General features: G+C 41.6%; 1 protein-coding gene across 3 annotated transcripts in view; it reads left to right on the top strand.

The window, feature by feature from the left end:
* Positions 1–27,829, top strand: part of SPSB4 (splA/ryanodine receptor domain and SOCS box containing 4) — a 141,681-nt gene that overhangs the window by 43,464 nt on the left and 70,388 nt on the right. For 2 of the 3 annotated variants that reach the window (XM_075201884.1, XM_075201882.1), the window contains exon 2: positions 12,747–13,610. In XM_075201884.1, the coding sequence (XP_075057985.1) occupies positions 12,917–13,610 (694 nt within the window). In that variant the 5' untranslated portion in view covers positions 12,747–12,916. Of the gene's footprint in view, positions 1–12,214; positions 12,328–12,746; positions 13,611–27,829 lie in introns of those variants that run through there. The other variant, XM_075201883.1, reaches the window with a different exon arrangement.

Raw genomic sequence — 27,829 nt, 5'->3', positions numbered from 1 at the left:
CCTGCTGACCATTCCAACAGTATTTAATACTTCAATCCACATATCTCTAACTTCCTATTATATATGTATATATGAGCAGTCATTTTGGTTTCCTGGATTCACTCCAAAATGTAAATTGTATTGAAGTTTTATTTTCCTGGATTAAAAGCAATGATGGATGGGCAACCTTTAATAGCTTGCAATGAAAAATGACTGAGTCTGTAATTAATGTTACATCCTCATATCTCTTAACACAGTTTTCCAGTAAGAGTGGGACAGATTCTTGAGAGCACATTTAAGACTTCAGCTAGAAGTGTGTGAGTGTGTGCGTATATATATATATATATATATATATATATATATATATATATATATATATATATAAAAGAAAAATGGAGGAGGAGGCGCACAATAGTGTAGTATATTGATATAATGTTGGGATCACACCAGAACCCACAGTAGAACCACCCAGGGCATACTTATGTAGGTGTATGCGTACCAGATAGCAAAAATACACCTACATAAGTGTGTCCTGGGTGTTTAATATATGGAAATTTTGCAAATTCACTCACAATAAGCTACATCTTATATTGGATGATATATGACAGTTTTCGTTTCCTGGTTTCCTCTCCACTGGTGTTTCCGGTTCTACTGTGGGTTCTGGTGTGATCCCAACATTATATCAATATACTACACTATTGTGCGCCTCCTCCTCCATTTTTCTTTTATAGGTTATTTCCATGCTACACCGCTTGGTTAAGAGGATTGGCAGCCGCCTGCACATGGGAAGTGTCTACTGAAAAGAACATAGACTTTATACTGGACTATTGGTGATTTGTTACAAGCGCCAATTGCTGTATCTTGTTTTTTTTTAAAAAAAATATATATATATATATATATATATATATATATATATATATACACACAAGTTAACCCGTGCATGATACTCATGCATTCTAGTCAAATCAAGCTACTTAAGGTCTTAAAAAGGTTCTTGTCATGCATTTGGGCCATGCATTTGGGCCAGGGGAAGAGCGTTACTTCCCGATGCGAGCGCCCTTTTTAATGTGTGTTCATGAGGTAAAATTACATCACGAAAATGAGTTTGACCCCTCAACTCGTAAATTTAGCCTTTACTACCCCTCCCACGGGGGGAAGGGTGGATGATGGAAGTTAACTGACTTCACTTTTCTAATTTTTTTGTCAAATAATGTCAGTATAACAAATTTCAGGTCAATTGGATGAGCCCTTTCTGAGAAAATAGTTTTTTACACACACACACTAACACACGCTGCTACACATGTGTGTTCATGAGGTAAAATTACCTAAGAATTTAGTAGGCCAGTGTATAACTCTGCCCAGCAGGTGGCGCTGCAGCTTGTTTTTTTTTTTACACACACAGACTAACACACGCCACTAGGCTTTTATATTTTATATATATATATATATATATATATATATATATATATATATATATATATATTCCCATGGATAGGTTCTTCTCCTCATAAGGTAAGCACTACTGTTCCCTGCGAATTCCATACAATACCTTTGTTTCCTCAGAGTAGGAGTAGACCCATTTGCAACATGAAAGACTGTATAGTTGCTGCCACCAATGTATTATCTCTGACATTTGCAGTACTTAACAAAGGGACTTTTGTCATTTGACTAATCAGTCATATAAACACGAGAAAATATTATGTGCTCCATCCCCACCACAGAGATATATGTCTTTTTTATAGTCGTTAGCTGTCATTTGTCCATTTCATTTTGCAACTGTTTTTACTCCTTGTCTTTAAAGTATACGGAGTGTAAATTTGCACATTTGTTAGGTGTGATAGAGGTGCACAGATATCAACATTCAGATTAAAAACTGTACAGGAACAGGAAAAAGCATATTAACTGAATTTGGATTACACATGCCTTAGTAGACAATGCTTTTCATGACTGTCACCTCTTATGTAACTCATTACTGTCCCTTTCTGGCTTCTATCTATGTTTTTCAGCCAAGTCATTATATTACACTGTAGAGTAGTTAACTTTCATTGTCCTGGGATAACAAATACATCACTTTCTGGATACAGTTGTATTCAGAGCAGGGCAGGGCAGTGTTGGATCACAGGCCAATGAATTAAAGATCACTGCATGATTATATAAATACATGGTTAGTATACTAGGTAGGATGCTAGAAAGATAAAACAATATATATAGTAAACGTTCCTGTAGGGCGTGTATAAAGCTGGGAACACACTAATGCAATTATCATACAGATCACACGATAAACGGCCATTTGGTCAGATATTGCATTAGTGTGTACGCTCCCATCATGTTTTATCATACCACAGCATAACATATCGGTTGATTTGGTTTTCTAAACTTCATAAAAATCACTATCAACAATGGAACAATGCTGGGCAAATGTGGAAGTGTGTACGCACTCATGACCAGCAGTGTAGGCAGATATCTGTAGAGTGTACAGAGTCATGATCTTTTCAGCAGATGGTTATAAGAGATGCAGATCTCAGATCTGACAGTAAATCGTGTAGGTGTGTACACATGAATCTGAATGGTCAGCCGTTGGTAAAATCGTTACAGAAATCTCATTTGAAGTAAGATTGCATTAGTGTGTACTCAGTGTAAGGCGTTTTTAGACGAATATCGGGCCAATCACCTGATCAATGACTGTTCTGCCCGATATTGCATTAGTGTCCACTGCAATGATCAGCGATTGTCATTCCAAAGCACATCGAATCGTATTATTTAGCTTTTAAACCGAACTGAGAATCTCGTTCAGCAGTGGAACGATGTTGTTCTAATCCTGCAGTGTGTATACTCTGCCAATCAGGATCTACATAGAGTGTACAGAGTCATGATCTTTCAGCTGATGGTTATGACAGATAAAGAGCACAGATCTGAAGGTAAATTGTGTACAATGTGTATAGTGTGTACACATGGATCTTGTATAGTGTGTATACATAGATCGGCATGCTGATCGGGACTTTTTTTTATCGGTTGTTGGTAATCTCGTTATAGATAACACATTAGGAGAAAATTTCTGTAGTGTGTACCTAGCCTAAGCCAATCATTTAAAAGTCACCTGAACATGGGTTGGAACTATAACTATTCTAATTATATGAAATAGTTGTGCAAACGATGAGCTATATGAAGTGTCCATACCTTCCATGAATCCCAGTGTTGGAGGACCTATCTTTGCATAACTCTTATTTGGCCATGTGAAACATGGGCTCCTAACACATGCACACAATTAATAGCCTTGGAATACTGTTAAAGCCTGTATGGAATGAAAGTTTGCCTTTACAGAGAACAAGATCATGTTCCTAGTGTTGAGCTGGATATTGGACACTGTTTTGTTAGTACGATATGCTCACTATGGAAAATATTCTCTTTTTGGCAGATAAAATGTTTTGTAAAGTTACTGAGCCATGAATCTAGCCCTGCTTTTGGAGACAGGCTTTTCTATGCAAAAATCAGGAACAAAAATCTAATCTGAAATTATATTAATAATAAATCGCCCTTTTGGTTACAATCTCTTCCTGTAATGTTTACTAAATAAAAAAAAATTCTAATTATATCATCATCAAGACAGAGTTGCATATTATATGTTGCATTGTGTCTGTATTGGATACAAATGTATACAAAAAACAGATTTGAGAATGTCAGGGGAACATTAATACACAAATTTGTGCGATGATACAAATAAAAACGCACAGGAAATAGCTAGAAAAGCAATCAAACAATGCATTTAGTAAAAGTTGCAGGAGCCATGTAGAAAACCATAATCCAAACTCATTCACCTAAACAAATGTATCAGGGAAAGATGTCAACATCTGTGACAAATGTTTTCCTTTACAAGTAGGCTTACACATGAATTATCGGATTACTTAGTGTTTGTAGTTAACCAATCAGGGCATCACTTTTGGCAGAGGCAGAAGAATCATCATCATCATCATCACCATTTATTTATATAGCGCCACTAATTCCGCAGCGCTGTACAGAGAACAGACTCACATCAGTCCCTGCCCTATTGGGGCTTACAGTCTAAATTTCCTAACACACACACACACACAATTAACCTACCAGTATGTTTTTGGAGTGTGAGAGGAAACCGGAGCACCCGGAGGAAACCCACGCAAAAACGGGGAGAACATACAAACTCCTCACAGATAAGGCTATGGGCGGGAATTGAACTCATGACCCCTGTGATGTAAGCTAGAAGTGCTAACCACTACGCCACCGTGCTGCCCATGCATCGCCATGCCCCAAAGCAAAATTTGGGTAGGGTCCCAGGGTCCCCTCTTTGTTTACAATAGAGCAGAGCGGGGCCTTTTCTGACAGTCTGCACATTCTGGCACATGCACTGGTCATAAGAGGCCTCCGGTCTTTTGAGAGCAGAATTAGGGCCCGCGGTGGAGCGGTGACCTCGGAGGTAGGGGTGACCCATGCACCCTCAATAGTTCTGCCCCTGAGTTTTGGTAACACACACCTGAAATAGTTCAGGCTCTGGGCTTTTGATTGAATAAAAAAGGAAAGCTGACCTTAAGCCAGCTATTGGTAAACATGCATGCTCTCCTTTGGGGTTATACCTGTTTCTTTTTTTTGTTTTATTTTACCCAATCAAGTCCAATCTAATTTGGTAATTTAAAACACACCAAATTGTCTGACCAAGCCTTAAGTTAAACACAGCATGAGAACTGGTCGTAATATTGTCCAATACATTACTGTGACAAGCTCAGTTGCAATTCTCAAAACAGTTTTAACAAACGCTGAATGATTCATGAGCACAGTTTACTGCATTTTGGTTTTAGCAGGTGTTTGCTGAAAAGGCTGTCAGCAGGGGTGGGCTGGCCCGGGGGGCAGGGGGCAGCGCCCCCCCCGGGCCGCTCAGTCAGACCGCTATTAGGGCCGGGGAGTAGGCCGGCCGGCCGCCCCCAGGTGCAATATAGGCTATTTTCACCACGGCCGCATCTGATGACATCAGATGCAGCCGCGTCAGCGCACAGGCGGCCGCATCACATGACAGGGGATGCGGCCGCATCATCAATGACGCGGCCGCATCCCGTTTCTTGAGATGCGGCCACCTGTGTGCCCCCCAGGCTTCCCTCTCCTGGCTGTTAGTACTGTCACTGTATTTGTCTTGTTGATTATTAATCATTGGTGAATACAGCTTAAGCACTTTTCAAAATATGGATCGATCACATGTGGCCTGGATGGGGTGGCTGGTGACTGGAAAGGAGATGCAGCTACAAATAATAAGCTACCTTTTCTGGATTATGTCCAGCACGTGTTGTTATCTACAGTCTGTCCACAATAAAAAACTGAAATGGGTTCTTCTATCTTCTACCTGTATCAAAATGTATTGCTGCAACTAGATGAATTTTGAAAACGAACAGTATGTTCTGGACCTCAGATTGCAGAATGTGTTTGGCTATCAATCATATGTAACTTTTTCTGACCCATAGCCAATCATATGTTGTAAAGTTCCCATTTCACCTACATTTGAAGAATCTATTTATCCACACTACTTGATCAATTTTGGAAAGTAACACCATCTACACACGGACGGACCAAGGGCTAGATTTACTAAGAATCGAGTTTGGTGGAGGTTTTAAACCGCCACACATCGCCGGCGATTTAGTGGTCCAAACCACTGCATTTACTATACAGCGGTTTGAGGCTGCCATTTAAAATGGATGGTGATGTGTGGCGGATTGAAACAGCTAACCGCTTGGCAGTTTGGTTAAAACCGCCAACAAAACAGCCATCCAAAAGACAGGTCAGGATAGTTTTAATACCTGCTTCTGATTGGCTTGATAGGTCAAACATGCTGTTTGTGCTATTTTGACAGTCAGAAAATAAGATAAAGCACCATTGAAATCTAAATTATTTGGGTAATCCTTATTTATTGATTAAGAGGCAAAATGAACTTAACAGTTACATCCAACTCATGGAAAACTTAATAACTTGAAGATTTAAACCCGGGAAACACAGGGCACTTCAGCTGGTTGCCAAGTAAACACTCAATATCCAGCTAAAACGTAAAAAAAATGTTTTCTAATGTAGGTTAACAGCAACACTGTTTACAAACAAATCAATCAATGTCTATACATATTTGGCTATTCTACTCTTCTCTCCCCGTTACTCTGCAAGCCGAGGACTCCAGGGCAGCAGCAAATTCTGTATCTCTTTTTAATTGGGAACAAACATTAACAAACCAATACTGGGTAGTACATACAGACAGAGAGGTAAGAGAGCCCTGATCGCAAGCTTAGAATCTATGGGACAATGGGAGTTTGAAACACAAGGGCATGTGCTACATCATATTGCACACTGGACCAGCTAGAATGCAATGGTAAAAGTATTGAGTGGGCTGTGTGATCAGTCACACAGCAATGTTGCTCAGAGGGTTGTTGTCTTGTGTTAGCTGTGTAGAGGGTGGTAATAAGGTAACCTAGAGAGATTTATATGGTGGTTGAAGATTATCATAAGCTTGTCTGCAGAGGTGGGTTTTCAGAGAACAATTGAAGGATTGAAGACTAGAGGAAAGTCTTACTGTGCGAGGGAGGGAATTCCACAAACTGGGTGGAGCCCGGAAAAAGTCATGTAACCAAGAATGGGAGGATGTGATGAGAGTGGAAGAGAGACGCAGATCTTGTGCAGAACGGAGATGTCGAGTTGGGAGACATTTTGAGACAAGTGAGGAAATGTATGTCGGTGCAATTTTGTTGACGGCCTTGTATGTTTGTAGAAGAATTTTATATTGGATTCGTTGAAATACAGGTAACCAATGTAGAGACTGACAGAGTGGCTCAGCAGAGGAAGAACTGTTTGCAAGGAAAATCAATCTAGCCGCTGCGTGCAAAATAGATAAAATAGATTGTAGGAGTTCAAGTCTGACTTTGGGAAGACCAGTAAGGAGGGAATTGCAATAGTCGATGTGGAAGATGATGAGTGCACGAATTAAGGTTTTTGCGGTGTCTTGTGTGAGATATGTGCGTATTCTGGAAATGTTCTTTAGATGCATGTAGCATGATTTAGATATAGAGTCAATGTGGGGAATAAATGATAGTTGTGAGTCAAGGATTACACCTAGGCAGCGAGCTTGCGGGGTGGGATTTATGGTCATGTTATTAACAGAAATAGAAATGTCAGGCAAGAAGCTTCTGTTTTTGGGTGGGAATATTATTAATTCAGTTTTTGAAAGATTGAGTTTGAGTTGGCGAGAAGACATCCAAGATGAAATGGCAGAAAGACAGTTAGTAACGCGAGACAACACAGATGGTGAAAGATCAGGAGAGGATAAATAGATTTGTGTATCATCCGCATAGAGATGATACTGAAATCCAAAGGAGCTTATTAGCTTTCCAAGAGAAGTGGTGTAGATAGAGAATAGCAGAGGACCTAGGACTGAGCCTTGTGGTACTTCAACTGATAAAGGAAGCGGAGCAGAGGTGGATCCAGAGAAATTAACACTGAAAGACGGAGTTTATAGGTTGGATGAGAACCAGGATAGGACAGAGCCTTCAAGACCTAGGCATTGTAGCGTTTGTATGAGGAGAGAGTGGTCAACAGTGTCAAATGCAGCAGAGAGATCAAGGAGAATTAGAAGAGAGCAATGATTTTTTACTTTTTGCTGTGATTAAATTATTGACAACCTTGGTCAGCGCAGTCTCTGTGGAGTGTTGAGAGCGAGAGCCTGACTGAACAGGATCCAATAGGTTGTTTGCTGCAAGAAAGTGTGTGATGCGAGTGTAGGCAATTCTCTTGAGAAGCTTGGAGGGGCATGGGAGCTGGGAGATGGGGCGGTAATTTGCAAGAGAATTTGAGTCAGAATTTTGTTTTTTTTAAATGGGAGTAATCACTGCGTGCTTTGAATAGATAAATTACAGATTTTAGTTAGAGGGGGAATCAGCACAGGAGACAGGGACCTACTAATTTGTGAGGGAATGGGATCAAGAGGAGAGGAGGTAGAGTAGGAAGATAAGAAGAGAGTAGAAACTTTCTCTTGATTTGTGGGATAAAATGAAGAGAGAGTGTCAGAGGGTGCTACAAAGGAATTGAGCTGATTGCTTGACGAGGGAGATGATGCTAATCTAATGGAAGGATATGAAAGTAACACAAATACGTTTAACAGATGTACAGTATGTACAGTCCTTGTGTTCTTGATTGAGAAAGAAAAAACAAGAAACCTTGGTGGTGTTGAAATGGTATGATGACATATGATGTAAATGTCTGCTGATGATGCATAGTGTTACTTATGTTTTTGTCCTTGTCTGTACTATTTTGCTGAATGCTTACAGAATGACTCACACTCCCCCCATGTATAACCCAGTACATAAATGATGAAACTGCTGTTCTCCACACATTTAAAACCTCATATTGCTGCTTCCCAGGTTTGTGTTATGTTTAAAGTGACATGACTCTCTATTGATTACATTTACAAACCTTCCTTGCCTTGCCTTTGCCTCTCCGGATTCTGTGGAGTGCATGGATAGTTAATAACTGTACACAGAGGTAAAGAAGCCCTGCACCCTTCCCCACTAGGCTATCATTTACAAATGCAAGGAATCCAATTCCGAACCAGTTTCCATCTATATCTTCTACATGCTTGCTAGCAGTATGTCCAGTGTTATTACTGAGGGTGCGCTCTCCAAATCTCCAAGTGGTTGTGCAATGCACCTCATACTTGCCAACGTTCTTTAGGTGTTCTCCGGGAGATCCTGGAGAGGGGGTGTGGTGGGAGGGCAGAAAGGGGCACGGCGCAATGAATTGTGTCAATTTGGCTACTGATTTGCAGGATGCTGGAGACTTGCTTGCTCTACTTGGTGTCCGGGAGACCTACTCAGAATTCGGGAGTCTCCCGGACATTCCGGGAGAGTGGGCAAGTATGATGTACCTTGTGTTATTCTACGTATTTTGAATGCAAAGTAGTTTAAACTCAGCATCAGCCCCTTAATGAGGAATAATATAAATAATCTTTATAGAATATGGCCAGCAGGGCCGGACTGGCCATCTGGCACTTCTGGCAAATGCCAGAAGGGCCGATGGCTATATGGGCCGGCCCAACTCCCCCTGTCTTCTTGGTGGCTGGTGGTTCCAGGAACCAGCCACCTCTGCTGCGCGCTCCCCAGCTCCCTTCCCCGTTATGCTGTGCAGCCAGTTACACTGGTGAGTTTCCTGGTTTTTTTTCTAATTTGCTTTTTTTTTTTACTGAAGAGGGGGGGTGCCGCAATTTTCGGGGGGTGCCCGCGATTTTCGGAGGGGGGGGGGTCGCGGGGGTGCCGCGATTTTCGGGGGGTGCCCGCGATTTTCGGGGGGTGGTCGCGGGGGTGCCACGATTTTCGGGGGGGGGGGTCGCGTGGGTGAGAGCCAGGGGGTGCTGGGAAAGGGGGTGAGAGCCAAGGGGTGCTAGGAGAGTGGGTGAGAGCCAGGGGGTGCTGGGAGAGGGGGTGAGAGAGCTGAAGGGGGTGCTGGGAAAGGGGATGAGAGCCAGGGGATGCTGGGAGAGGGGGTGAGAGAGCCGAAGGGGGTGCTGGGAAAGGAGGTGAGAGCCGAAGGGGGTGCTGGGAAAGGGGGTGAGAGCCAGGGGGTGCGAGAGCCAAAGGGGGTGCTGGGAAAGGGGGTGAGAGAGCGGAAGGGGGTGCTGGGAAAGGGTGAGAGAGCGGAAGGGGGTGCTGGGAAAGGGGGTGAGAGAGCCGAAGATGGTGCTGGGAGAGGGGGTGAGAGAGCCGAAGGGGGTGCTGGGAAAGGGGATGAGAGCCAGGGGGTGCTGGGAGAGGGGGTGAGAGAGCCGAAGGGGGTGCTGGGAAAGGAGGTGAGAGAGCCAAAGGGGGTGAGAGCCAGGGGGTGCTAGGAGAGGGGGTGAGAGAGCGGAAGGGAGTGCTGGGAAAGGGGATGAGAGAGCCGAAGGGGGTGCTGGGAAAGGAGGTGAGAGAGCCAAAGGGGGTGCTGGGAAAGGGGGTGAGAGCCAGGGGGTGCTGGGAGAGGGGGTGAGAGAGCCAAAGGGGAAGGGGGCCCTCTAGGAACAGAACACAGGATGCCATAATCAGGTAAGTTCATATATTTTCTCGTGTGCAATATGTTTTTAACCATCCTTTCTTGAACTGGGGACACTACAGCGTATCCAATAATGTTTAACACTATGTATTGCTCATTATTGCGCTGTAAAGTTTTTTGCATATTTATCTGTACAGAGATTTTTAATTAAGAGGAAAAAACATTGCTTGTCATAAATTTTATCTGTAATTGTGTCAATATATCTATTTTTGTTTGCATTGTAAATGATGTATTAAGCTGCTCTTGGGAGACTCACACTCAGTATCTGATATGCTGTACCAATTTTTATTTGTGAATGAGTTTTTATCTGAGCTTTACTAATGATTTGGGGGCACTACTATGCCATAATATGATTTGTGGGCACTTCTGCATGACCGAATATGTATTGAGGGTACTACTATGTGGCATAATATGACCGTGGGGCACTACGATGTGGCATAATATGAACTGGGCACACTACGGTGTGGCATCATATGAACTTCTGCCAAAGGCAAGTCTTTCATTGTTGAATATGACGGGAGCCCAAAGAAGTTGCTGTATCGGGGCCCAAAATTCCTCCTTTCGGCCCTGCTTATGAGTCAAGGCGGTAGACGCCTCCATGTAAATAATCTAGATGTTTCCTATCTAATCAAACTGATGGATCACATCCAATTATTTCTCACCCACCTCCTCTATCCCCCTTAATTTATATACTGTGTTATTTAAAATGAATAGAAAAGACGCATATCCAATTACTGTAGTAAAACAAAAATATTTTTCTGAGACATTTTGCTGTAGATGGAAATACTTTTAATGCGGCCGTGTGGGTTTAACTGATCATTCAATAGTTATGGTTTTTTTTAGATATATGTTAGTTTTATTTCATGTGGAATGATTCATGAAAATTCTGCCATTACTATTTAATTAAGGGAATAGGGAACCTGTTACCTATATGTGTGTGTAAGTACTCTGTTCGTTGTTGCTATTTTGTGGGAGATTTGAAAAAAGCAAAACATTGTTTCCTACAGTGGCGTCTGTATAATTGGTGGTATTGCTGTAGTATGGGGTGGCGTGCTGGTGGCAATGTTGTAGTGTGTTTGGTGCTTAGTATTGCTAATAAGTAGGAGAGTGTATTGCTATAATGTGGGGGGTGACGCTGGACGCTGTAATGTGGGGGGTGATGCCGGTTGCTGTAATGTGGGGGGTGATGCTGGATGCTGTAATGTGGGCGGTCATGCTGGACGCTGTAATGTGGGGGGTGATGCTGGATGCTGTAATGTGGGGGGTGATGCCGGTTGCTGTAATGTGGGGGTGATGCTGGATGCTGTAATGTGGGGGGTGATGCCGGTTGCTGTAATGTGGGGGTGATTGATGTAGTATGAGTGTGTGTGGGGGGTTATTTATTGCTGTAATTTGGGTACTAATAATGTATTGTCATGGTGTTTATTGATGTAATTGGGGTGCTAATAATGTAATGTTGAGGGTCATTAGGAGAAATAAATACCCCCCCCCCACACACACTCATACTACATCATGTTGTACTGCGCCAGCATCAGTGTGCAACAATATAGTGCATGGAGCCCACAACACGTGGGCCTCTGTGCTTTAAATGCCAGGACTGATTTTTAGTCCCAGTCCGGCCCTGATGGCCAGTGAGCATATATCTTAAAATCACGCAGCCCTTCGAATGAAAATCAATTAATAATAATAGTACATGTCTTTCTGAGGACAAAGAAGAGGTAGACTTTGCTTTATATTTGCACCTCATCTGTATCCGACAACTAGACATTATAGTAGTGTTGTCAGTCTACAGTCATCATATTTTTTTAAACAGCGTATTTTTTTAGGCAAGCACATTTTGTATAGTCCGTGTCAGCATCCCTATGAGGACTGCAATGCAGGATTCTAAAAAAAATATTATATCTGACAAAGAGTCAGAAATATGTGTCCTCTGATCTCCTATGCAGAAACCGTTAGTTAAAAGAATGTGAATAATGTTCTTACATCCAAAGGCGAGGCTTTGGCTAGACTGATGTGGAGGGGTGGAGGGAAGGAAAGCGCTGTGTGTCTGTATCCCATTATGAATCAGAGGAAGTTATTGTCTGTGTAGCACACTGTGAGCTCTAAGGCACATTTTGTTTTCCGGCCGGTTGTGTCAGAATATAAGCAGGGTGTCTAAACCTGTCAGTTGCAGCTGATGGCAAGGAAATAGGTGGAATTATGTCTGTCTGTCTGAGGAAGAAGCCTCTGAAGTATTTGCAACTTGTGTAGACTTCCAAGACTAGCAACTAAAAGGTATCACAGAATGTGTCTCTGCTGTCCAAGTTGTTTAATGCTACAGTGGATGTTCAGTGAAAAAACAACATCTTAAAAACTTCAAAGGGATTGCAATTAAGTCTGGTATTTTCTAGATCACATTTAAAACACATCTATTAAGTGTAATATCGTGTTCTTCTGCAGACTCTGTGCTCTATGCTCCCTTCTAACATTTATTGTTCCTGGTATTTCTAGACAAAGCATGAATTCAGCATTTAGTTTTTAGTTTATGTGCCACAACTGTGAATGGAGAAATAAATGATCGCATATTATATTGCTATCAGATAAACAATGTTTAGGAACATAAGGTCCAAGGTTAATGATGGTGATCTAGGTTTTCATGTACAATCCCTCCTCTGTCACTTTATTCTGGGCTAATATATTCTTCTTTCTTCCAGGCAAAACTTTTCTGAAGATCATCATTCTGCTAAGGGTCTTCCAAAGACTGCTCCTGGTGCACAAGTAACTGTCTTCCATACAACGTATTTTAATGAGGTAACAGAAGGAAACTAAGGAACACCTTCCCTTTCCCCTACCCTGTCCCCATTTTTCAGTCCACAGACAAGAAATGGGTCAAAAGATCTCAGGGAGTATAAAGTCTGTGGATGTACGGGACCCCCCTTACAGACCAGTCAAACGAGAACTAAGGGGGCCTGACTTTTGCAAACCTGCTAGATTAGATATGCTGCTGGATATGCCCATGGTGACTTTAGAAGTTCAACAGAAACATGCTTGGAACAACGAGGACCGATCTTTGAATATATTTGTGAAAGAGGATGACCGTCTGACATTCCATCGACACCCAGTTGCACAAAGTACTGACTGCATCCGTGGGAAGGTTGGTTACACAAGAGGCCTTCATGTTTGGCAGATTCATTGGCCTACAAGGCAGAGAGGAACGCATGCTGTTGTTGGGGTAGCAACTGAAGATGCGCCTTTACATTCAGTTGGATATACTTCATTGGTAGGAAGCAATAGCGAGTCTTGGGGCTGGGACCTAGGACGAAACAAACTGTATTACAACTGTAAAAACCAACCTGGTGTTACATATCCAGCCTTTTTAGAACCCGATGAATCATTTGTACTCCCAGACTCTTTGCTGGTGGTGTTAGATATGGATGAAGGGACTCTTAGCTTTATAGTTGATGGACAATATTTAGGAGTTGCCTTCAGAGGACTTAAAGGGAAAAAACTTTATCCTGTTGTCAGTGCTGTATGGGGTCACTGTGAAATTACAATGCGATACATCAATGGACTTGATCGTAAGTACTATCATCATGATCCTTCTTTTGTTTTAGGCAACTGCATGTCTTGCAGCATATGTAGCCAAAATTGCTTAAATCATTTTAATGCTATTAAAATTGCAAGTGAATTCAATGTACACCGATACTTTGTAGTATGTAAATAACGCATACTTGCCTACTTCTTATACCTCCCCTCCTGGAGTTTGCAGAGGTCCAGTGTTGGACATGATGTTGCGATTCCTGTCATCATGACTCAGCCCCCCGCTGCAGAATGCTGCAATTCGCTTCATCATACAGCTGGGGGCATGGCCACAATGACGCGATTCACAGGGAAACGCAACTTCACAGCCCACCTGCCCACTGCATGCAAATCAGGTGGGATCAGAGAGGGTAGTCTACTCTTTCAGGAGTCCAGAACAACTCCCCAGAATTCAGGAGTCTCTTGGACATTCCAGAAGAGATGTTAAGTATGCAGAAATATACAAGTATTTACATGAAGAGTAATGATTGATAAAATACAGCAGAGACAGTGGTGGTGACAGACAAGCTTTCAAGGTCAAATATGGCACACAGCCCCCATTAGGACAGCCTATAGTATGTTATTTTACATTGTGGAACCAGAACACAAACACTGACCATCCACATTTTACTGATCTCTAACTCCTACTACTTGCTGGAAAACTATGGCCAGATTATATTTCAGCAGCAACTTGAAAATCACATTCTCACTAAATATACACTGTAGCTTAAACAACAGCAAACAACAAAATAGCTCAACTACTAAAATAAAATATATTAAAATAACTAATCCTGGTTACAATTACATTTTGCAGTTACAGTACAGTATTTTGTCCAACCACTGAGCTACTGCAAATGCTTTACTATATATATATCCACAGGAAACCTAAAGCTGTGCTTGTCGCACTGAGAATAATGGAGAAATACAAATGTATAAATAAATCTTTTCATAGAAAGTCCTTTAGTCCCACTCATGCCAAACGTACAGCGTTTTGTCAGGTTTCCCCATCACACGCTGGTAGTATATAAAGCGCTCTGTGGTAAGGTAGGAACATTTAGCAAGTGAGCAGAATGTTAACATCTGTGCAGCAGACTCCCTCTGATCCTAACCCCACACAGGATGCAACATTGCGGAGATAATGACCAGTCAAATGTTAGAATTACAAAGCCTTAACTTTTTTAATTTTTGTTTAGGTTTAGCTTCTTTTACCAGAGAACACTATTCCTGATTCCTGTATATCAGTTTAAAATAAATAAATAAGGGCAATGTGCCCCTCCCATATCCTCACTCCTTACTTATCTGAATGCAGTAACAGGGCTGTAATGACCTCTAGGTCCTCTCTGTGAACGCGCTGTACTCTAATTTAAGGCTGGGCACACACTACAGGTTTTTAACCCAATTAACGTGCCAATCATATGATATACGACCGTTCAGTCCAATAGCGCATTAGTGTGTACGCTCCCAAGATCATATTTTATCGTTCCAAAGCACATCGTATCAATTGATTTGATTTTATAAGTGGACTAAAAATCTCTATAAACGATGGAACCATGTCGGACACATTCTGCAGTGTGTAGGCACTCACCACCAGCAGTGTAGGCAGATCGCTATGGCGTTTAGTCACGATTTTTTCATCCGATGGTTATAAGAGATGAAGATCAGAGAACCTTGTAAAACCTGTATAGTGTGTACATATGAATCGGTATCGGGACTTTCAGTTATTGGTAAAATCATTAACGATATTGCATCAGAATAGATTTCCAGTAGTGTGTACCCAGCCTTAGACTTTGCTCAAAGTCTAAAATGATGTTTGAAAAGTGAACATAACTACTATGTTATTTGGGTATTATGTACAGTAAGATTATATTTAATGATACAGTACATTCATTTTTTTCTATCACTTTACTTTAGCTAAGAACGATTTGTATAATAACTTTATGCCAGTAAAGCACTTGTTTAAGTAAGAGTTTCCAATTGCTTATCAAGCACAGTTAATTTCCCTTGGTCCCACTGTAAAAGATGCACCTGTCCTGGCAGCTATAGACTTTGTAGGACTAGAAATAACCTGTCGGGTACCTGAATAATAACCCTAGGCCCTCTGAAAGGTTGATTGATTTAACAAGTGAATTATTCCATGGTTGGTTACTCTGCATTTCTAAGCAGGGTTGATTGCTAAAGACGTGTACATTTGTGCTGCCTGGAATTCTGTATTCAGCACTGTATCTCTCTCTCGAAAGAGAGGTTTGAGTTGGCAATACAAATGTGTCCTTTAGAACTTGCGATATTCAGTGCTCAGAAATATTAATGAAATCCAGAAATCAATGCTTGGTAAGATTACATTTTGTTAATTGTTGGTTAATTGTTTTGCAACAGAGGAGCAATTAACCCCCTCGTCCTCCCCACTCCCCTTCTCCTGTGTCTACCACCGAGGATGGTTATAATGTCATTTTTGTGGTTTTACATTTTCCACACTAATATTAGTAAAGCCTAGAGGATAATAATAGTGAGAATAACATTCAATATACATAATAAAATAAGGTGGGTTGTTTTGTTGCTCAGTATTGATAAATAGGGACAAATCTTGAAACCTTCTCTTGACTGTCTATTGAAATTAGAAACAGTTGTGACTATGAACATGATCTCCCTATTGTAGAGCTCTGCGTAATTTGTTTGCACTTTATAAATAAAGGGCTGTAATGTTAAACAGAAATGTTGGCTGCTTTATGGGCATTCTGCTATGTATTTATGGCAAATTTGTACACACGTATTAAAGAATAACCTTAAATTACATGTTGAGGGCCTGACAGATTGCATCTTCCACTATGCTGTGATAATCCTTCAGCTTCTCTACATCCAGCATTTTCCCTCTGCATTCTCTGGTTTTACCACTGGAATTATTTAAGAATTATTACATACTCAGACGTAGGGTTTCAGATGTACCTGGATTTTCAGTGTTAGATAGTAATAAATTATATTTTTCTTTGTATTGAACTGTGTTATAGAAAAACCAAGTGGACAGTGGCTGGCTGGATTTATAGTTGAGAAAAATATTACATTTATTATGACACCATGTATAGTATACTGTCTTATGTATAGTATACTGTCTTGATCTCACTGGCTTAAACTGCATGAAGTACAGTGAATAAACCACTAGTCCCTTATGAACATTTTATTTTTAGCTCGGAGATCTCATGCAGCCCCTGGTGTATTAGCAGATAGATACTGTGTCTGTTTTCAAGCTTTAATGGAGTAATCAAGCTGCATGCCAGAATTGTAAGGGTTGTTATAACCAGCAAGAAGCCACAGCACCAGTCGTAGCTCCATTAAGACATCTATTTCAAAGTGGGTTTAGTGCTTTCTTTTATTTATTTTTTGCAAACAAGTGTTCTCATCTGTTGGCATATTATTAGACTATCTGTGTCTGGGATATCTAATAATATCTGATATATGACTGTCACTGCATTATCTGAATGTACACCATCTACAAGTTGCATTTTACAGCATTAATGTCTCTGTTGGAGATATAGATGAAGAACCACAACGTATGTCTTCACTCTATCCTGCCACAGCTGGCTCTGCGATCACATATGTTTAGGAGAACATGTGATTCCTATGTAAAACCACCGTAGTGTCTGTAAAACATAAAAAGATGACCTGGTCATAACAGTATATCTTATTTTTCTGGATATTTCATGCATTCCTGGGTTTTTTCTTACTGATTGATCTGTTGTTTAAAATGAGACTAGCATAAATCAGCATTGACCAGTGGGCAAGTAATGATTAAAGGGTTGAATGCCTTTGTACAACTCCTAGTTAGAGACATCTCCAAACATTTTCCAGATAGCAGCCATTAGCTGCCAGCACTCACAGGTGAGACGTGAGAGTGTTTGCAGCAAGAACTTGGCAGAATATTCAAACTTCAGTAAAGTATGTAAACATTGAACATAGCTCCAGAACTGCCCATTCTTTAGCTGCTGGCTGATCCAGAACTGTCCATTCTTTAGCTACTGGCTGATCCAGAACTGCTCATTCTTTAGCTGCTGGCCGATCTAGAACTGCCCATTTTGGAGCTGTTGGCCAATCAATTGAGGAACTCTGTTTTGTTCAGGCCACCTTATTGCTGCTTGAAATGTTAGAATGGGTTGGGTGCAGCAGGAATGATAGCTATATGATGGTGTTTCTCAAGGCTCTCGCTAGAAGTTTTTTAAAAATATAGAAACATAGCATTTAACGGCAGATAAAAACCACTTGGCCCATCTAGTCTGCCTATTTTTTTAACCTATGGTAACATCAAAACCTATTTGATCTTTAGTGCTTTGTAAGGATATCCTTATGTCTATCCCAAGCATGTTTAAAATTGCTCTTTTATATTAGCATCTACCACATCTGATGGGAGGCTATTCCACTTACCCACTACCCTTTCTGTGAAGTAATTTTTTCTCAAATTTTCTCTGAACCTACTTCCCTCCAGTTTCAGTGCATGTTCTTGTGTTCTAGTACTTCTCTTCCTCTAAAGAATGTTTCCCTCCACTACCTTGTTAAAACCCTTGATATAATTGAACATTTCTATCATGTCTCCCCTTTCACTTCTCTGCTCCAAACTATACATATTAAGTTATTTTAGTCTTTCCAGGTAAGTTTTGTGCTGTAGGCCATGCACCATTGCCCTCTTTGTACAGTCTCAAATGTATTTATATCCTTCTGGAGACATGACCTGCACAATTGAACACAGTATTCTAGATGAGGCCGTACCAGTGACCTATACAGTGGTGGTATTATTACTTCTTTCTTTCTGCTACTGATTCCTCTCCCCATGCAACCAAGCATCTGGCTTGCCTTCCTCATTGCTCTGTTACATTGCTTACCTGAAATAGTGACTCCTAGATCCCTTTTCTCCTCAGTAGTTTCCATTATAGTGTTGTTAATACTATATTTAGCCTTTAGGTTTTTGAGACCCAAGTGCATGATTTTGCATTTTTAGTCATTAAACAGTAGCTGTCACCCTCTTGACCATTCCTGTAGTCTACCTAGATCATCAATCATTTGTTTTACCCCTCCTGTTGTGCCTACCCTGTTACATATCTTTGTGTCATCTGCAAAAAGGCATACTTTCACTTTAATAGAATTTGTAATGTCATCAATAAAGATATTAAAAAGCACTGGTCCATGTACAGATCCCTGGGGTACTCCACTGGTAACCTTTCCCTCCTGTGAATGCACTCCATGTACTATAACTCTCTGTATTATATCATGCAAACAAGATATTGTCCATTCAACCATTTTAGAATCCAATCCCAAATGTTCAAGTTTATTTAACAGTCTGGGACAGTGTGAAATGCCTTACTAAAGCCTAGCTAAGCTACATCTATGGCCCCCTTGATCTATTATTTTTGTCACCCAGTCCAAAAAGTCAATAAGATTTGTTTGACATGATCTCCCCCAAGTAAATCCATGCTGTTTGAGATCCTGTAAGTTACTGGAGTTGAGATATTCTATAACTCTTTCTTTTAAGAGTGTATAAATCAATTTTCCTACTACTGATGTAAGGCTCACTGGTATGTAGTTGCTTACCTCTTTCTTGCTTCTACATTTGTGCACATTTGCTCTTTTTCAGTCCTCTGGAATGACTCCTGTAGCTAGTGACTGACTGAATAATTCTGTTAATGGTGTTACCAGCACCCCGTTAAGCTCTTTTAGTATCCTTTGATGTATCCCTTATGGCCCCATTGGTCTATGCACTTTCAGTTTTGAGAACTCTGTTAGAACCTTCTCCTCTGTAAATGTACTTGTATCTACCTCATGTTTATGAGTATACTTACAACTTAACTGTGGTCCCTTCCCCTCTCCATCTGTAGTGAACACTGAGCAAAAATAATTATTAAGATGATCTGCTATTACCTTGTCTCCCTCAACAAGACTCTCACTCTCTGTGCCTTTATACATCTGATTACCTTCTTAGCCTCCTTCTGTCTAACAAGATATACCTATTTTTCTTCATTATTCTGAGGCTGCTTATATTTCCTAACGGCCATCATTTTTGCTTTCACAATACTTGCTGTGCTTTTTTTTCTTCCTTTTCCTTGTGCTTCTCCTAGCGTTTTTGATACAAAGTTCTGTTGCTTTAATTATTGCACTTTTTAATTTTTCCCACCTCACCTGCACTCATTTCAAGTTCCTCCACTCTGCCTAAGAGTCACTTACACATTTTCCCATCTTAACAAAGTCAGTTTTCCTAAAATCTAACACCCTTTGTTTTTGTGCGATATAACTCGGTCTCTCTCTGGGGCATATTTAATAAAGCACGATAGTGCTTTTAACGGGTAATTAAAGTCCCACAGTGTCCTCCGCAAATTTATTAAGGGGGCATCGCAGCAGATATCATGGATATCTGCTGCTTTGCATTCCTCTTCGTTTTTGGGAGCAGTCACCATTCAACAGAATGGTGACTGCTCCTGGCCGCAATCTAACAAGTCCAGAAAAAACATTTTTTTCGGGAACTTGTCATGTTAATGTACGTCAGCTGCAGCTGGCGTACATCATCCGAATTGAGGAAATCTAATGCTGTCAGCTCTGCTCCGGAGAGCAGAGCTGGACAGCGCATGTGTGGAGGGATCACATGATCCCTCCCTGTCACTCACAGCTCTCTCTCTGCAACTATCGTTGCAGAGACAGAGAGGGGATCTGTGTGCGCATGTCCAGTTCTTGGAACTGGACATGCGCACTTGAAGAGTGAAGAGAAGACCCGAAGACAACGCTTCCGAAGAGGGGGGTAAGTATGTTTTTTTTTTATCACTGAAACAGCAGTTTTTCGGAACTGCTGTTTCTGTGCAGGGCTGTACATAAATGTGAGAAGTAGTTCAATCCTTATCATTGCGATAAGGATTGAAAACTACTTTTCACTTTATGTGAATAATGATAAATGTGCCCCATTGTCTTTAAATTAAACCCTACTGCTTGATGGTCACTGGATCCTAGACTCTCACCCACATTTGCATATTCTGTCACCATTTGAAAGCATTAAGTCTTCCCACTCTGTCCTTCCTAAATAAAGTATATCCCGGTATAGCTATGTCCCAGTCATGATTTTCATTGTACCATGACTCTATAAAAGCCACAATATCCAGATCATACATTGTCATTATCGCACTTAGTTCTGGGATTTTATTTCCTAAGCTACTACCATTTCCAGACATAGCTGTAAGAGTTTTGTGTGTGCATCTCCTATGCCCATCTATGTTTATCCATCTGCCTATGGTTATTTTGTTTTGACCTGCGTTGTCTTCTGTGGATATTTATTCTGTTCTATAAGCCTGCAGAAACAATGCCTCTTGATTGGGGGAGCAGAATGCTTTATTCCTATTTAGTTCATTGTCCTCTCTGCAAGTTTAAATACTTCCTGATGAAGCTTCCAAACTGCTCCTTTAGTATTCTGGTTCCCCTTGAAGATGGGTGCAGGCCGTTACTTTTGTACAAGCCCCTCTCTTCCCAGATGGCATGACTGTGGTCTATTAATCCAAACCTCTCCTCATTACACCGCTTCCTTAGACACACATTGACATTTCTGATTCAATGATTTCTGTCTTCACCTCTGTGTACTGGCAATACTGCTGCAAAAGTCACAGTGGTGGCCACCTGCTTTACAGCAGTTCCTAACTTTCTAAACTCATATTTTACGACCATGTCTTCAACATTAGCCAGGTCATTTGTCCCTTGGTGGACAATGACATCCACCTCCCCATCATTTCGTGCTGCTTTCACGATTTTTAACATGCGCTCTTTATCCCTGGAGCTGTGGCTCCAGGTAAGCGTCTTACTTGTTTGTCTATTTCAGTAGCTTTTCCCAAATGTATGCCTATTATAATGGAATTCCCCAAGAGAAGTGTTGTCTTTTTTGGAGATTTAATTTTCCTGTTCCTATAGCTATTAGAAATCCCCAAATCCTCATGTTGTGTATTACCTGTATTATTTGTACATTTCAGCCCTGCATGAGCTGCACATGAGTTTTGCAATGTCCCAGCTTGTGCCATGTGTCGCTGTGCTTCTGGAAATCCCCCCTTTCAGGGCTCATAGTAGTCCAGGCAGAATGTCATCTGGGGGCTCTCTGAGGTAGTGGTGGACTCAAGGATACAGACTTCCTACATATCTCAGCCTGCAGTTTATCTATCTCCTCCTACAACAATGAAAAATGTTTACAGATTGTTCTGCAGAATATTCACTGCATTCTGAATCTGACTTGTTCATCCATCTGGAACTTTGTCTCTCTGTGAAACGGTCAAATCCAAAGCAAAATTCAATTAGCTGGAACGTTTGCCGCAACTTCACTCATCTCTGGTTCTCACCTTGCCTTATGGGAGGAATAGCCCAACATTACCAAGCAATAACTTATAAGCCAACAGTTCTGAATCCATCAGTCATCTAGCCATTTATGGTGGGTCCTGTGATCCTCTATTTGCAAACTGTTTTACAATTGCGCACTTCAAACCAATAAGACAGTTTTAGTTATATTATATTATTATGACTTTTACTTTGTACAAGAGCAGAAATTCATATTTAGATATTTTCAAAAACAATTATTTAATGAAATTGAAAAATGTGGCTCATTAAAAACTGAATCACGAACCACAAAGGTATTTCACAGAAATCAATTGTTTCATGCACCAAAGAGATGTGGTCTGCATTGTGTCACCAGCAGAGATTTGTGGGGATTTGCACTGTAAAGCTATAAGAACTGCAGTCAGCTCTGTAAAGGTACCATTGACTTGGGCCTGCATTGTATAGTGACCGCCAGCAGGCCGGTTTAAGATTTGAGGTGTTCCCAGGACAAGTAAAGCTGGGTACACACTACACTGTTTTCATCCAATAATCGGCTCAAACAGCCGTCATACGACCGCTCGTTCAAAAGTCGGGTCAGTGTGTGCAGTGACACGATGGTCGAAAGTCTGCCCAAATGGACGATTATCGCCTCATTTGGTTGGTCATACCGTTAAATATTTTCGGTCCAATCTTGTTTCCGCTGTGCAGTGTGTATAAACTTCCAACCGATCCACAACAGTGAGTACGAAATTACAGTCATTGCTCACGACAACATGGCTGTAAACAACCGCTAAAGGGACGTCCGCTCTTCCCTTTATCGTCCTAAACAAGGCTAGTGTGTATGCAGTCCATGGACCGAGCGATCGGATCATCGATCGCATGTAAAATCGCTCTGCATAAAAAGTTGGTCGAAATTTCTGTAGTGTGTATCCAGCTTTACTTGGAGGGACATCTGGCTATAAAACTTAACTGCCAAAATAAAGCCTGTCCATTCTCTGGTCAGGCAAACACGCATGTTGTCCAAGTGTGCACATCTGAAAAGACTGGGTTGGCATCACTGGGACAGCTGAGTATTGCTCATCTACCCTGGCATTATTATTATTATTATTATTATTATTATTATTATTAACCTTTATTTATAGGGCGCCACATGAGGTCCATAGCACTGTAAAGAGGCCAAACAACAAGGCAATACATGTTATAACAATACAATGCAACTAACAGGTTTAGAGCCACTGAAAGAGGAATGAAGACAATGGAGGAGTGGAGTCATGGGGCAGAGAGCCCAAGGAAGAGGTGTGCAGTGTAGCTAGTGAGCAAACGTTATAGGTTATGAGAACAGGAGGGAAGAGGTCCCTGTTCACTAGAGCTTACAATCCGTTTGAAGCGATACAGGCTAGGACATAGTCTGATAAAATCAGGGAGCTCATTCCAGTGGAAGGAGGCAGCACAGTAGAAATCTCGGATAAGGGAGTGAGATGTGGTTACCAGAAGGGAGGAAAGGCAACAGTCATTGGCCAACCAAAGAGGGCAAGAGGGAGTATGTATGGAGATGAGGTTTGAGATCATCATCATCATCATCAGTTATTTATATAGCGCCACTAATTCCGCAGCGCTGTCCAGAGAACTCATTCACATCAGTCCCTGCCCCATTGGGGCTTACAGTCTAAATTCTCTAATATACACACACAGACACACAGGCTAGGGTCAACTTAGATAGCAGTCAATTGACCTACCAGTATGTTTGTGGAGTGTGGGACGAAACCGGAGCACCCGGAGGAAACCCACACAAACATGGTGAGAACAAACTCCTCACAGATAAGAATTGAACTCATGACCCCAGTGCTGTGAGGCACCACTTAGCCACCGTGGTGCTTTTATTAATATGTGCCTTTATTTACTGTAATTACTTACTGTATAACAGGGATTTAGAGCTCATACCTGTAAAAAGTTACTAATACCATACACACAATACAGTAGGGCAATATGTGTATAGGTTCTGCTCACAGCCGCATAATTTTCCTGCCCAATGGGGGTTCAGAAACTGAAAACAGAAAGCTATTAGTACTGGGTATATGACACCTCACTGACATCTAGTAGATGACATAGCTGGGTCGCATCATTTATATGTGGTATTACCCTGTGAATATTTTGAAGTTGGCAGGTATGAGAGATGTCGAACCTGAATTATTTGTTGTGCCTTTTAAGGAGAAATCCATATATAGGGAATTATATTTTACAAGAACATTTGTTTATTTGCATTGCCCTCAGTAATATACAATCTAGTCTGTGCATTGAACACAATTGTGTCTACTCAGCAGAGAGTTGCATCTATGGGTGCCCAAAATGACAAAAAACTGCCTGGATGATGGAATCCTCTGAATGCGGTGTTCCCCTATAAATGTATGAATTGAGGATGCCTGCCTATGCTATTGTAGCCAATTAGACGATGATCACCACTCATCCAAATCAGACATGGCATGAAAAGTGTTAACTAGAGAGGACTCAAGGAAGTTACTCATAACACCCAGAATGTTTTAAACACTGGGACATTTGTGAGTCAGACGCAAGAGAAGAAACTAAATTGTGAATCACTAAATACTATCTCTAACTCTTGGCTGCAGTGCAAGAACAACTGACCTCACTGAAAATAACAGGCCAGTCACTACTTCCTAACACTGCACAGGAATGTGAATTCTTGTTGAACTCGTTGGTTGCCGTGGAGACCATTTGATGGTGAGCAGTGAAGTGGTTTCCAGATTTTTGAAAAATATCCCAGAAAACACTTCAACTATTTTTTTTTCTTTTGCCATGCAACAAGAAATCATGTAACGAGCGTTTAATCTAGTTCAAGAGCCCAACTAGAAAACTAAACGGAGACTTAATGCAGTGTTATAATCTCAGTGGTTATTTTCACACACAGGCTGTATATAAACACATAGATTTCAGGGAGACCACAGAAACAAAGCAACTCTAAAGCATACTTGCCAACTCTCCCGGAATGTCCGGGAGACTCCCGCATTTTGTGAGAGTCTCCCGGACTCCCGGGCGAGTGTGGCAATCTCCCGAATTCTGCCCACTTCACTAGGAAGTGCCCCACTTCCTAGTGAAGTGGGCAGAATTAGATCCCAAACGCCGCGATTCCCGGTGAATCGCGGCGTTTGGCCCCGCCCCCGCTGTCAAATGACGCAATTTGCGTCATGACGTCACAGGGGGCGGGTCCGAAATGACGCGATTTCGGCCACCCCGCCCCTTCACGCCCCCCTCCACTGGCTGGCTCCCGGAAGGGAGCTGAAGAAAGTAGGTAAGTATGCTCTAAAGGGAGTCCACAAAAAAGCGTAAAAATACATAAATAATCTCATATATGAAGCACACTGCACAGTGCAAACATGTTGATTTCCCCTATATCAGTGAAGAGTGCATGTGGCCCTCAGAGCCTTCGTCTGCGGCCCGCAGCTCCTTTCTGCTTTATTATCACATTTGTTTGTTATAGCTTGTGACTCTTGTTTATCTTATATTAAATGTCTGCATGTATGTTATTTTAAACAGGTGTCTTTTTGTTTGATTAAATGTATTGATTTAACTTACTACTGAGATTAAGGGAAATGTGAAGGTTAGAGGACCGCTCCTGCAGCCCCGGAAGTGCATCAGGTTGCCTAACAGTGGCCTAGACATTCTGCCAAAATTTCACAGAGTACAGACGCATATCAAGATGTACGTTTACACAACTGCAAGCTAGTAGTGAGATTAGTTAAAATGCACAGCGAGGAAGACACGGCCACCAAATTAACGTTGGAATAAAAATAGGATTTATTAAATGGCGTAAATGCTGGAAGCTAAGAACTGAAAGGCGGACGAGAGCAGGGCAGTCAGTAAAAACAAAACCAATAACGGTGGAAAGGTCAGACCATAGTACCACCAACCCAGGATCATACCTTATCTATTGGCCAGTGCTAAATATCTGTCCAACGGCAAGACTACAGCCCCTATAACCACCAGTAAAACCTTTAACATACCGGCCCAGAGTCCTACTCACAGTCGTACCAAACGTGATGACACCTCGAACAAAAGGGGGTGTAGTGACCTATGATGAGATAACCCGAGCACCATATGCAAACTTACCGACTGCACTGCTCTGCTACCTGCAAATACCCGAAAAAATTTAAACCCCTACCCCTGGACAGCCGGGCAGGCGAGAGGAATCCGGAAGCAGAAGACAGATCTGCCGACACGCTGAACTATAAATAACCCTTACTACACCCCCACCCATGTCCTATTGGCTAACAAAATATAATATACTTATGACAGGCTGACACTCCAATCACTCACCCGCGTGATTTTACCTGCGTTATGTCTAATGGACACACTTCCCTTATGGCAGAATCGTCTGAAGAGATGCACGGTGCAAAATTGCCAGTGTCACATACAACCTCCTACCACTGTAAAACTACTCCTGTCATTAAATAAAACATTTCAGTTTTTCTCTAAAGATACTGTCTGCGTATGTCTCTTGTGTGGCTCAAATTAATTACAAGAGTGAGGGGACAATAGGGCTCTTTTGTGTGTTCTAAGTTTTGTTTTACAATGAGCAAAAAGTCTCTTAGAAATGCGCTTTTCAGGCCAAGTGCAGCTGGAAGGTGCAAATTGCTTCCCAGTCAAAGTATAGGATGAGCCCTGATATCTGACAGCTCTCTTCACAGCTTTATCTCATATTAGTAATCTCTCTACCCAAAATAAAATCTTGTTTTCTGTGCCTACTCCATACTTTGCAAGGAACATCCTCACTCTGATGAACTCATCCCATTGGTCAGTTCACTACTCCTTATGGATATTAGAAATGTAAGTGCATAGCACCACCTAAGTTAATTTTCTGCTGCACCTTAGCTCTGTCATAAGAGAGGCCCTCTGAATCATAACATCATACTTGCCAACTTTCTAAAGTTGGCTGCTGGGAGCCTCCTGGGGGTGGTGGGCGTAGTGGAGGCGGGGCTCCAAAATTTGCGTCATTTTACAGCAGGGGGCTGGGCCAAATGCCGGTGAACCGCTGCGTTTTGGACCTAATTTTGCTGCCCAGTTCACTAGAAAGTGGGCAGATCCGGGAGATTGCCACACTCTCCCGGGAGTCCGTGAGACTCACGCGAACTGCGGGAGTCTCCCGGACATTCCGGAAGAGTTGGCAAGTATGACATACATTTATGTAAGCTCTCACAAGCAGGACCTTCTATTCCATCTGTTTCAAAATTATAACAATTTGGGGCGTGGTTACAAACATTCACCCCCCCCCCCTCTTTCCCAAGTGCACAGTAAACCCAAAAGAAACTTTTTTTTTCATTAAATTTTAGTTTTTGTCATTTAAAATAACCTCTGGCACAAAATACACTGCGTTTAAGTTTATTACATTTTTACATTTTGGTAGAGGACAGGGACTCCCTTTGGACTAATTATAGTTTTGAGCTTGGTTTAGGTTTGGGATAGGAGCTTTAATTAGGATTTGGGTTTAACTGGAGTTAAAACCTGGATTAAGTTCAGATTTAGAACAATGAGGGCAGGCGCTGGCTGGTGGGTTTGAGCCCAAGGCAGCCCAGTGATCCAGCCCCAGGTAACCCACTTTGGGACCGGCCCAGGGGGCAGTCAGCCCCTGAGTGAGGTAAGGGTTGCAAATAAACCATGGTAGGTACCATCAGACATGAGTAGATGGATATCTGAGTAAAATTACCGTGGAGTCAGTGTCATTGTTTGTGGACTTCTTTATAGCTGTTCAGAGTTTGACAGTAGGTTGTAAGACATATTTCTCATACGCATGCATCCAGTGATTCTACTAATGCACAGAGGGCAGCTAATGATATATACTAATAGCACTAAATTGTCTGTAAGAGCCCAGACCTGTTACAGATTAAGTGTGTGT

Source organism: Mixophyes fleayi, chromosome 3, assembly GCF_038048845.1.
Source record: "Mixophyes fleayi isolate aMixFle1 chromosome 3, aMixFle1.hap1, whole genome shotgun sequence".
NCBI classification, from domain to species: domain Eukaryota; kingdom Metazoa; phylum Chordata; class Amphibia; order Anura; family Limnodynastidae; genus Mixophyes; species Mixophyes fleayi.
Note: the sequence above shows the minus strand (reverse complement) of the source record. Positions and strands in the feature narration are given on the sequence as shown.